We start from the raw sequence: 13,480 nt of genomic DNA, 5'->3' as shown, positions 1-13,480 counted from the left end.
GAGGTGGAGCTTGCAGTGAACTGAGATCCGGCCACTGCACTCCAGCCTGGGCGACAGAGTGAGACTCTGTCTCAAAAAAAAAAAAAAAAAAAGGAAAAAGAAAAGAAGCCTTTGTTGTTTTAACATAGGGGACCAAATTTTTAAACTTTGTATCAGTGTATTTTAACATCAAAGTTTATTCTTTGGAAAGACTGTCACAAATAATTTCTTTTAATTATAGCCAGCTTAATCACACCCAGAATTTCCTTCACAAGTTCCCATTCATGAACCTTATCATGATTTACTCAGACCATCTATGGATTACTGAGACACTCTGCCTCACTCTATATGTCCTCTTTCTTCTTAAGTAAGCAATCATGTCACTCTAGGAAAAAGATTTACCATGCAAGACTTTCTCATACAAAATTATTCTCTTATCTTTACATCTATAACTTTTCTTATATCTCTTTCTCTCTCTCTTATTTACAGTTCCTTTCAATCTTGTTTCTATTTCCTTCCTAAATCCACATTTTGACACTCCCTTTAAATAACCTTTGACTTAGAAAAAAATATTTTTCTCAATAAAAGACATTTTTTCCACTTATAATTTTTTTCTCTTATTAAACACACCTGACTTTGGTATATTTTATATACAGAATCATATATCAACTGGAATTTTTAGCTTCTAGTAACCTTAAATTTTATTAAAAACATAGGAAGTACAAAATCTTGAATTGCCTGTTACATATCATTATTTAATAGATAAGAACCATTTTATTTTTAATATTTTTCAATTTTTTATGTTTGTTTTAGAGACAGGGTCTTGCTCTTTTGCCCAGGCTCGAGTGCAGTGTCATGATCATGGCTCACTGCAGCCTCAAACTGTTGGGCTCAAGCAATCCTCTCACCTCAGCCTCCCAGGTAGCTGAAACTCTAAGTGTGTGTCACCATACCTGGCTAATTATTTTATTTTTGTAGAGATGTAGTCTTGCCTTGTTACCCAGGGTGGTCTCAAACTTCTGGCCTCAAGCAATCCTCCCACCTTAGCCTCCCAAAGTGCTGAGATTATAGGCATGAGCCACCATGCTTGGCCAAGAGCCATTTTATAATTGTCAGAAAAAGATATTTCCCTATAACATATTTTTATGCATATTTAATCTTTCTATTAGTCTTTCTAGTCTTTCTATTAAATTTAAGAAACCAAGGACAACTCTATTTATGTTCAGCAGTTTGTTTCAGTTTTTATCACATTTGAAAATGCCTTGTACATTTAATGAGTATCTATTATTTAATTTAGGATTTCAAATTACATAAAAATTTATTTATAGCTATTTATCCCATTTACCTTTATTTCTTTGTTTTTAGCAGTGTGCTGAGATTACTTATGAAAACAGGTAATAGACAAAGCTAGTCATCATTCCAAATTATTTATCTATTAATTATTTTATATAACTGCATGTCAGGCAAACATTATAAAAGTAATGACCTTAAAGTCCAATAATTCAGAGGACACAGGCATTCCCATCAATTCGACAATCTTGAACTCTTCCCATTTGCCAAAAAATTTCTAAGTCACATGAACTTGAAAAGTGCCTGGTCTTATTTGCTTGATTTATGAGTACTCATCTATTTGTAAGTCAATTTGGTATCATAGACAAATACAGCCAGACTTGTACATGCAGCCAGATACAAATAATGATCATGTAGCTTTAATTTTTAAAACTTTAGCCATATGTCAGGCATAACTCACTAGTTGAAAGGGGCAGTTAGATTCAAACTTCATCACTGTCAAACTAACATTTTTAGTTTAAATTTTTCTGTTCCATGTAGCTGAAGCCCCTTACTGAATTTCAGAGAAACCAGAGTAGCAAAGTAGTCAGGTGGACCGGCAGGAAGAGAGGAGCTAGTGGAAGAAGTTTAGCTCTAGAGTAAATTAGAAAGCTCGTAAGTCTCTTTTCTACATTAGTTATTACCCAACGTTCCTAGATCATAGAGGATCCCCAGTCCCATTATTTTTAATCCTATCAGAAACTGTGGTATCTGGTGGGCTGATTGATGGGCAGCTTCTTCCTCCACCTGCCCAGGATGGTTAGGGCGTTCCCATTTCCAATGGTCCTCTTGTTTACAATATGCACATCGTGGCCTCAAGACTGTATGGCCATTTTGGCCAGCAGTGGGGTCCCTAGGGGTCTTACCCATGGCCATTTGTTTTTCCTAGCATGCTCCATCTTGTGCCTCAACTGGTTGTGGGCAAGAGCCACAGCAAGCAGCATAGCTTGTTGTCTCATGTTACATTGCTTTTGCCCTTCCTGGACTTGAACAAGATGAATTAAATGCCTTAAAGGCAATCTCGACTACTTGAGATATTGATATTCCCAACACCTTTTCTACTTTTTGTAGTTTTCCTCTTATACCAGGGGCACTCTGACTGATAAAACTCTTAGGTTACCTGGGTGTTCGGGTCAATGTTACTGTATTGCCCGAAAGCTTTAAAGACCACAAGAAAGGAAGAAGCATTTTCTTTGGCCACCGTTGGACCTTTATGCCTTGTTCTGCTGAAGTCCTGCTACAATTACATTCCTCATTTTGCTTGGAGGTTTATCTCAGATGGTTAGAGCAAGGCCCTGCACTAGACAGAGATATATATATTTTGGGTCTGTAATGTGGTACTTATGGAGATTCCTTCCCAGTGAATCACCAATGGGTTGGGTATCCCCTAGTCACCTAGGAGTACCTAAAAGGGCTGGAGGGAGCAATGTAGTCCCTCAATTAAATAATTTTCTAATTAGGCTGTTTCTGTACTATCAAAATGTTAACCACTGTTTAAGCCAAATATTACTGCTTATATCAGAATACAAACAGAAACAGAAACAGCCAATCAAACAAGACAAACCACAGCATTTTGGACTCTGAGTTTGATCCCCTCAATGGGAGCAAACAGACAAGGCTCAAACTTGTCCCTGTAAGCTTCAGACATCTTTAATCCATTCTGGATGGGGAAGGTTGATCTCCAGCCCATAATCAAGCAAATAATTTGCTCAGTCTAGTTGATTGGAGTAGACAGCAACTCTGAGTCAGGCCTCCTTGGCTGCCACTGGCAGCTTCTTCAGGGTTTGCTGAGTGGTCTTAACAACATTAAACAAGTGACTAGACAAACCCGAAACTTAACACATACACATATACACATCCAAGTTCCAAGTTCCCAGTCAAGTTCCTAGTCAAATTTATAATCAAGAGTACCACGTGAACATACCCCTTATTCTCCTTTCAATTAAAGTTGAAATCCCCTAACAAAGCCCCCTTGTGGAGGTTGACAAGGCCCCCTAGTGGAAGTTGATAAGAAAGGAGCTGAGAGTTGGTCACTTGTACAGAGATTAATTCACCACAAAATAAAAATAAAAATAATGAAAAAATGTGTTCCAAAATTCAAAACTTCTCTTTGCTGCAAAAATGAAAGTAAAAGCACCAAAAGTCAGCAGGGCCATGCTGGAGAGATAGGAACCAAGAGCAAATCACTGAGTAAAACACCTGGACAGTTGCTCAGACCCTCAGGTGGATCCCATCCCTAATATGGAGCTAGTGAGCCACAGGCAGAAATCTCCTGAAAGGATTTAGAGAAGTCTGATCTGGGTCACCAACTTTGTTGTTGAACTAAACTGGGTCCATTTGCCCATGCACAATGGAAAGCCAAACACTGAAGAACCAAGTTTTTGCAGCAAGAAAGGTTTATTGTGAGTGAACTGGCAAGGAGACAGATCTCAAATCTGTCTCCCCAGGCTGAGGATTGGGGCAGGTTTTATAGTCTGAGGGTAATGAGGCATGATCCTAATTGGATCTTGCCATAGGATGATGTCAGGAGGTATGCTCTGATTGGATCCTTCCCTGGTGTGATACCAGGGCTGTCTGATTGGATCCTGCAGCCCGCCATGCAATGTATGCTTCTTAATTTTAGTGCATGTTCCTTGTTCTGGACACTTAGCTTCTACCTGTGGTTGCATGCTTGGTTTATCTTGGCGTGTTCATGGCCTTCAATCTGGGTGTCCATGGCAACTGAAGAGCTTTGTTATGTTAAAGTTGAACCAGATTGATCTGATGTGTTTACACAACCTATAAATATATTTCTAATTACATTGAATTTAAAGTAAACTTTTTATTCTAAGCAGTGTTGTTCTTATACGGATGTGAATATATGTCATATCCCAGAGAAGCAGAGATACTATTCCCCAGTACATCTTCTTGTAGGCATAAAATCAGATCTAAAATACAAAGGTTATGGAAGAAAAAGATAAATGTTTGTGAGATCAGGTGACAGATTCACTGTCTTCACATAATCCAATATTATCATCACTCCATGATTATTGAGATATATTTAACTCTATACTATGCTACTTTTAATTTTTTGTTGTTCTTTCTAGTGATCTTAATATTAAATTTGAGAAGCACATTTTTTAAGTGCTCTTTGTTACTTCTTACTTTGGTTTATAGTTTGGTCTTCTCACATCATTTAAATAATATTTGTATAGGGATAAAGGAAGTGCAGTTTTGCTGATTTTATAATATATACAATATGGAAACTTTTCTTTTTTTTTTTTTTTACTTGTAGAATTTCAAGAACCCTATGCTGTCGTAGTACTTCTGGAGAAAGATCTCATTGTAGTTGATCTGACACAAAGCAAGTAAGTTATCCATGTACAGATTAACACTTTTAAACTCTATTTATTTTAGATAATTGGCATTTGTATTCTTTAGATAGAAAATATTCTTTGTGTGAATATTGGTTTGCTAGAATTACAGAAATGCACTTTGGTTCAATGGTGAAAATGAAACCAGGAGAATTTGGGAAACACTGAGAAAACTGTAAGACAACTTAAAGGCAGCACCTGATGTTTGGACAGAAACATTGAAGACTCAGGACACATAAAATTGATCACATTTTTGTTGTTTCCTTAAAGAAAATCAATCATTATGAAAACTTGTGCAATGTGATAGCTAAGTAATGGAAAATGACACATGATAAAAGTATTATTGCACTACTGCAGCAGACAACACAGAACACCAGAATCTCAGGGGCAGAGAAGACTGGGGCCTTCTTTTACTTTTTTCCTTTTTCATTATGTTACAGGCAATTGAAAAAAGTGTAGAATACTGCTATTATAGTGGTGCTCTCCACTCCTTTACATTGTCAGTAAAAATCTTCTGTCCATTTTTATTATAATGGTAATAGCATGAAACTAATTTCCATCATTTTATGTTCTTCCACTGATTTTTTAGCCTTATATATTTGTAATACAATTTTGTAAGTTGTCTCTCCTTGGCCTGGAATAACTTTCTCTTCAATTTTTCTCTTTACCAACATCTTATCTGTAAGATTCTCAAGTCAGATATCACTTCCCTATTTTTTTAAAAAATTCATTATCTGTATAATTTGGTAACATATCCTAATATGGGCTCTCATAACCCCCACATTTCTCTCTTCATAGCTTTTGACACAGATACAATTTTCTATTTGCTGTTGCTTAAAGATTGTCTTCCCGCTAGGCTGTAGACTCCATGAAGGAGGGGCTCTGTCTCCACATGGAGTCAGATCTCAATAAATTTTTGTTGAATAAATCAATCCGAATTCTACTCTTCAAGTTGTTTGTAAATGTAAGATCCAGGGTTCTTCCTCATACTAATTTGCAGATATTATTCTCAGGATTTTAAAAGGGATGTAGGATTTGGGCCATGAAATCATCATAACTGGGAATTCTACCTAGCTGCCCTAATTATCAACATAAGACTTTTTGTGTAGATGTAAGGATTTATGCTTATTCCTCTAAGAAGTTCTAATATGAGTCTTATTAAAATATACTCTTCTAATCTCATTGGTATTCAGCTCTTCTTTGTATGTCATATTTGTTGGTTACTCATACTTTGCCTAAGTATCTAACATCCTTGCAGGCCCATTATACTTTACCTTTCATGGCCACTTTCTTCAGTGTGTGTATGTGTGTGTGTGTATATATATATTTTATATATATATATAAATTATATATATATATTTTATATATATATATAAATTATATATATATATTTTATATATATATATAAATTATATATATATACTGTATATATATATTCTTTCGTTTAAATTTTATTTTATTGTGACAGAATATGCATAACATAAAAGTTACCATTTTATGTATACATACATTCTTGTGGTTTTCATTACCCTATATAAGTATGTGAATTAACATTTTGTTTGCAAGTTTTCTCTAACATTTTACCTTTTTTAGCATGTATTAAAATCTCTGTGGCATTCCCACTTCATTGGCTGTTACATGGAATTTAACATGTCAAAAACTGAGTATGTTCTCTTTCCCTCCAAATGGTTACCTCTCAGCTATATTGAATGTTAAACAAGTTATAACTTTGGAATCCTTTTCATTTTTTTTTCTTTTTATCTTTTTCTCTCCATTTAATCCCCAACCCAAAGGCAAGCATTAGGGTTTAGAAATTATTTCTATTCTTGATTTCTTGGATTCATATCTTCATTTCTATTTTCACAGCAACCAGTTTATACTTTTATGTCTAAATTCCTCTTGTAAATTTTTAGCTACTTCTCTTTTTAATATCTTTTTGCCTACTCTTTGCCAATGTACTAAAATAATTTTTCTCAAAAAATTTCATAATATTTAACTTTGTCAGGAGCCTATTATTGTTACCTCTTGCTATTATCAAATTCTAAATTGTAGGCCTTTTCTTCAAGGGGATCCATTTATCTTCTAACTCTTTAATCTTAGAAATGTTAATAATTTGTACTCTGAAACAGAGAATCTCTGATATATCTAGTTTAACCTCTGGTACCTCTAGTTTAGCCTACTTGTCACTTAAAGAGACATGAATTGTTCCTTTAACCTGATTTTGCATATATAACTATTCTTATTTGGGATACTATCTGCAACATTTCAGATTGGTAGAAAGAGAACTGCTGCCAGAACACACACACATACACATACACATACACACACACACACACACACACACACACACCCCATATTTTCTGGAGATTGGACTAAACTCCTAATTTTTTAATTAAGTTCCTAATAATATGAGAAAAAACTGTTTTCTAACAGGCACCTCCTACCCTAAAAAAACACATAGTTTCAGAAGTTATATGATGACACCTGGAACAGATATGGCATAGAATAATACTAATTTCCTCCTTGCGCAGTGCCTGGTACATACGATGTTCTAAATAGCTACAGGGATTTTAAATTTGATTTCATACTCATTTCCTTTTTAAGGTTATAGTAAGCTTGAGGATATGAAAGTTATTACATCCATAAGTCTTCATTCCAACTATGTTCTCTAGTTTACATAGGAAATGATCTTTTGGATATACACAGTCATATACACACAAACCTACATATGACACACATCTTTTCATTATTCCTGCAAAAAGTTTAAAAGTTTCCTATCTATTACGTCTTTGTCTTAGTCCCTTTTATATTGTTATGAAGGAATACTCAAGGCTAGATAATTTATAAAGAAAAATGATATTTTGGTTCACAATTCTGATGTCTAGAAAGTCCAAGTTTGAGTGTCTGCATCTGTTGAGGGTCTCAGGCTGTTTCTACTCATTGCAGAAAGTGAAGGGAAGTCAGAATGTGCAGAAATCACATGGTGAGAAAGAAAGCAAGAGAGAGTGGGGACAGGTTTCAGGCTTTTTTAAACAACCAGCTCTCGTAGGAACTAAGAGTGGGAACTCGTCCCTGAGGGAAGGCATTAATCTATTCATGAGGAATCTGCCCCTGTGAAGGTGAAAAACATCCCAATCATAGCATTCTTCTCCTGAATCCCCAAAACTCATGTCCTCACATATAAGATACAATCATTCCTTTCCAATGGTCTCAAAATCTTAATTCATTTTAACATCCATTCAAAAGTTTGAAGTATTATAAAATATGAAACAAGTTCTTTACTTCCAAGGTAACAATGGTTGTATAGGTCTTGGGTAAACATTTCCATTCCAGTAGGAAGGCGTAACAAGTCTTATGCAGCTTTAAAACACAGCAGAGTAGACATTAAATCTTAAAGCTCCAAACTAATCTTCTTTGACTCCATGTCCTGCATCCTGGAAACACTGGTGCAAGGAGTGGTCTCCCAAGGCCTTGGCAGTCCTGTCCCCATGTTTTTGCTGCACACAGTCCATGTGGCTGCTTTCATATGTTGGAGTTGAATGCCTGAGGCTTTTCCAGACTGAGGTTGCACACTGCTGGTGGCTCTGCCTATGTGACAGGTTTCAGCATGGGCACCCAGGCTTTTTGATATATCCTCTGATATCTAGGGGGCAGCTGCCAAGCCTCCATGGCTCTTGTGTTCTGGGTGCCTGCAGACTTAACACCATGTGGATTCACAAGGCTTATGGCTTGTGCCCTCTGGAGCAGCAACCACAGCAGCAACTGGGTCCATTTGAGCCATAGTGGGAGCTGGAGTTGTAGGAATGTAAGGAACAGCGACCCAAAGGGGCACAGGGCAGTGGTGCCCTGGTCCTGTCCCCCAAAACCATTCTGTTCTCCTAGGCTCCTGGGACTGTGATGGGATGGGTGGCCTCAAAGATTTCTGAAATACCTTTTGTCCATTGTCTTGACTATTAATACCTTGCTCCCTTACTGGTCATGCTAATCTCTTTAGCAAGTAGTTGCTTAGATTCCCCTCCTGAAAACACTCTTTTCTTTACTACCACATGGCCAGGCTGCAAATTTTTCAAATGTTAATGCTCTGCTTCTCTTTTAATTATAGATTCTTCCGTTAGGTGATTCCATTGTGGACATAATTTAGTGTAAGCTGTTAAAAGTAACAATGCCACTTCTTTTGTTTTTTTGTGTTTTTTTTTGAGACGGAGTCTCGCTCTGTCGCCCAGGCTGGAGTGCAGTGGCCAGATCTCAGCTCACTGCAAGCTCCGCCTCCTGGGTTCACGCCATTCTCCTGCCTCAGCCTCCCGAGTAGCTGGGACTACAGGCGCCCGCCTCCTCGCCCGGCTAGTTTTTTGTAATTTTTTTAGTAGAGACGGGGTTTCACCGTGTTAGCCAGAATGGTCTCGATCTCCTGACCTCGTGATCCGCCCGTCTCGGCCTCCCAAAGTGCTGGGATTACAGGCTTGAGCCACCGCGCCCGGCCAACAATGCCACTTCTTGAGCACTTTGCTGCTTAGAATTTTTTTCTGCCAGATACTCAAGGTCATCACTCTTAAGGTTAGCCTTCCACAATGCAGCCAAATTCTTTGCTACAGTGCCACAATGCAGCCAGGTTCTTTGCTGCAGTGCAACAATGGGGATATTTGCTCCAGTTCCCAATAAGTTCCTAATTTCTGTCTGAGACCTCATTAGCATGGCCTTTTCTACCCATATTTCTGTCAGTATTTTGCTCACAACTACTTAACCAATTTCTAAGAAGTTCCAAACTTTCCCTCATATTTTTATCTTCTGAGCTCTCCAAACTCTTCCAACTTCTACCCGTCACTCATTTCTAAAGTGCTTCCACAATTTCAGGTATCTTTATAGCAACACCCCGTTCCTCAGTACTAATTTTCTGTCTTAGTCTGTTTTGTGTTGCTATAAAGGAACACCTGAAGCTAGTAATTAAAAAAAAAAAAAAAAAAAAAAAAAAAAGTTTATTTTGTTTACAAGATTGGGCATCTGTATGTGGTGAGAACCTCAGCTGTTTTCACTCATGGCAAAAGGTGAAGGGGAGCTGAGCTGGTGTGTGCAGAGGTTACGTGATGAAAGAAGAAACAAGCAAGAAGGAGGAGATTCCAGGCTCTTTTTAACAACCAACTCTCACAGGAACGAAAAGGGAGAACTCATTCACCTCCTAGACAGGACATTAATCAATTCATGAGGGATCTGCCCCATAAGCCAAACACCTGTCATTAGGCTCCACCTCCAACACTGGGGACTAAATTTCAAGATGAGATCTGGAGGGGACAAACAAACGTCCAAACCATAGCACCCCCACTGAAAGAAAGTCAAAATTTATTTATATTTTAATATTTGTAAGGATACGAAATAAATATTTACCATTGTATGTAGGTAAAGTTCTTAGTTTATTTTTAGTGAATTAACTAAGTAAACTTGTTATATAATAGTTTCAGATTAATAGAATTCATTGTATCTATATTAGCAAAGCAATGCCACTGTGGAATGTTAGAATTATGAGAAGTAGATTTTGAGCTTGAGTAAAATTTTACTAGCATTAACATTACATTTTATAAATTACTGTTACAAAAAGATCATTTTTGTTCATACAATTCTTGTTTTATGGTACTTAAAAAACAAGTGAAATTTATAGTAAACGTTTAGAGACATTTTAGGGCTTACTTTATCAAAATTATTTTCTACTTTTTCTTTGTAAAATAACACTGATATATTGTCTTTATCTATTAGTTTTCCAATCTTTGAAAATCCATATCCCATGGACATTCATGAATCACCAGTTACATGCACAGCATACTTTGCAGATTGTCCTCCGGATTTGATTCTAGTACTGTATTCCATAGGAGTCAAGCATAAAAAACAAGGATACAGTAATAAGGTAAAAGTAGAAATTATAAATAACTTTTCTTGTATTCATATCACATGATCATACTTTTTCCCATTACTTTATTTTCTTACATTCCATATAGGAGGACTTGAACTAAATTATTTCTAATTTAAAAACCAACATCTATTAAAGATGTAACTTCTTAAATTCAAACTTTCTAAATGCTACTTAGCTTTAAGCCTACAGAGGTATAATTTCTTATATAGAAGGTATATAATTATATACTGATATACTTATCTATTATGTGCATTTATATACTAAGCATGTACTTATATTAATATATATTTGAGTCATAAGATATAAGCTTTATTTTAGATGAAAACTTATGTTTTAAGAAAACAAAAAGACTCAAGTCTTCCTAGTTAATAATTAATTAATGGTTTAGGAAACATAATTATTAAAAGTCATTTGTTAAATAACATTCTAGAATTTTTTATTATAGTTTACTACAAGATTCAACTATTTATAATTGTAACAGATTATCTATTATGATTTCTGTTATTTTCCCAGGGCTGTTGGGATGGACAACTTCAAGAGACACTATTTACATAGCTTCTATGTTAAATGGCACCACAGTAGTTTGGTGGTACACAGACTATATGAGACTATATGACACATGTAGCAACACTGTATTTGTACAATTAAAAATACTTCTTTGATTTGTTTATATAAATGGTAAGATTGACTAAAATCTATATTTTTAAGGGAGATGGAATTGTGCATTTAGACGTGTTTGTTCAATGAAAAAATTAAAAGACAACTACACACTTCATTCTTGATTATTTTACAGTTAGTTTGTCTAAGTGAACTTTTTATCATTATTTTAAGCTATTTTCATTTTAAATTTCTAAGCCATTTGAACATATATACATACTTTCTGGATAATCTATTTAGGAGTGGCCAATCAGTGGAGGAGCTTGGAACCTTGGAGCACAAACGTATCCAGAAATTATTATTACTGGGTAAGTAGATGTGTTTTGTGAGTTATTAATTCATCAACATAAAGATGTTTACTGAGTCTTGATACTTTTCCATAATTGTGTTCTATGCAGAATAATAGTTTAAGTAAAAGTAAAGATATAAGAAATTGCTTCTACCCAAAGATTCTCATCTTGACAGAGGATATAATCAAACCATTGGAAACATAATAACAAAAAAGAAAGCATAGATTATATCACCAGGAGAAAGTCAAAGTGGGGAAGTCATGAGATATTAGTCTTCACTGGAAATCACAGAATATTAGCTTTACAAAGGCCCTTACAAACACTTACCTATTTCTGCCAAATTCAGGAATCACTGCTCTATATCTGTATGAGGTGGTTATTTTAAATATTTCTCAAAACTTACAGCACCAGAAATAACACTTCTTTGTATGACAACCCACTTGATGTTTTAATATTAGAAACAAAAATAGAGACATAGCTAATGATAAATATGAGATTTAAAAGGTAATAAGCGTTCTGCTAATGGGAAGATAAATATACTTTTTCCTATTCTTCCCACTAAATGACTAAAAACTCTGGATATTATATATAAGATAAACATAAGATGACTAGGAAATGTGAAGAAGCGTCAGACCAGGTAGGACCCCTAAGTCTTAAAGAATGACATGGAAGTCAGTTCCCTAAGTTTTCTTTCTGCCTCATATATCCCAGAATTAGAGCTAAAGAAGCTAGTAACCTAGAAATGTGAATGGACACAGATGAAAAATCCCAACAAAACCTAGCTTTCTTTAGCCATGAAATGAAGAAAGCAGCAGTATATCAAGACAGAAAACATTTAGAAAATAATCTCTCTACTTAGGTTTAACAACACACACACACACACACACACACACACACACACACACACACACACCCCTTCCTCCCACACACACAACTGTGGCCCTCCCCAACTCACTCCAGTAAAGGCCAAGTGGAGAGCTTAGACTTTCACCCTTGTCAAGGTATAATGAGGTACCCCAGCTTCCCCAGAGTGTCAGATAAAGCAGAGTAGGGAGCTGGGGCTTTGAATCATGGGGTGAAACCCCTCTCTTGTGGTGTCAGTGGGGAGCTAGAATTCTCACCACTGTCCAGCAGTAATGAGTAGCTACCATTCCCTATCCCCTTCCCTGTGTCAACAGAAATAAATGAGGAAGGAGAGAAGAAAGGGTGGGACTGAAAAGTATTAAGGAAATAATGGCTGAAAACTTATCAAATTTAGCAAAACAACATGAACCTTCAGATTCCAGAAGCTGAGCAAACCCCAATAAATCTATACCAAGATAAATTATCATCAAATTTCTGAGCAGTAAATACTAAAAGAAAAAAATCTGGAAAGTCACAATAGAGAAATGACATCTAACCTATAGGGCCAAACCAGTTTGAATGACAGCAGATTTTTCATCAGAAAAATCTGCCTGCCAAAAGGAAAAGTGAGTATTTTTCAAGTACTGAAAGAAAAAGAAATATCAATCCTGAATCCTGTACCCAGTGAAAATATCCTTCAAGAATTAAGGCAAAATAAAGATCAAAATCCATCATTTCCAGATGCAATAAACTAAGAGAATTTTTCAACACCAAATCTACCTTTAAAAAAGTAACTACAGGAAGTTCCCTACACAGAAAGGAAATGAGCCTTGGTTCATCAAGAAGGAAGAAATAATACAATAACAAAAGTATGGATAAATACAATAGGCTTTCCATCTCTTGAATTTTTAAATGTATATTTTATGGTTGAAGCAAAGATTATAGTAACAGTGTCTGATGTTACTATAATCACATTGACTGGTATGGTTCTAAATGTGTATAGAGGAGATATTTAACACAATTATAAATGGGAGAGGATAAAAAGATGTAAAGAAAGTTAAGGCTTTTATATATCTTGAACTGGTAATAAGATGACACTGGTAGAATGTGATAAGTTGTGATACAATGTA

General features: G+C 35.7%; 1 protein-coding gene across 6 annotated transcripts in view; it reads left to right on the top strand.

Annotated features, from left to right (window-relative positions):
- STXBP5L (syntaxin binding protein 5L) overlaps positions 1-13,480 on the top strand; it is a 478,212-nt gene that overhangs the window by 299,295 nt on the left and 165,437 nt on the right. For all 6 annotated transcript variants that reach the window (XM_005548039.4, XM_005548040.4, XM_074033375.1 and 3 more), the window contains 3 exons: positions 4,583-4,655; positions 10,407-10,554; positions 11,458-11,525. In XM_005548039.4, the coding sequence (XP_005548096.1) occupies positions 4,583-4,655; positions 10,407-10,554; positions 11,458-11,525 (289 nt within the window). The remainder of the gene's footprint in view (positions 1-4,582; positions 4,656-10,406; positions 10,555-11,457; positions 11,526-13,480) is intronic.

The sequence above is a fragment of the Macaca fascicularis genome, chromosome 2, assembly GCF_037993035.2.
Source record: "Macaca fascicularis isolate 582-1 chromosome 2, T2T-MFA8v1.1".
NCBI classification, from domain to species: Eukaryota; Metazoa; Chordata; class Mammalia; order Primates; family Cercopithecidae; genus Macaca; species Macaca fascicularis.
This window is presented reverse-complemented; position numbering and strand designations above follow the sequence as displayed.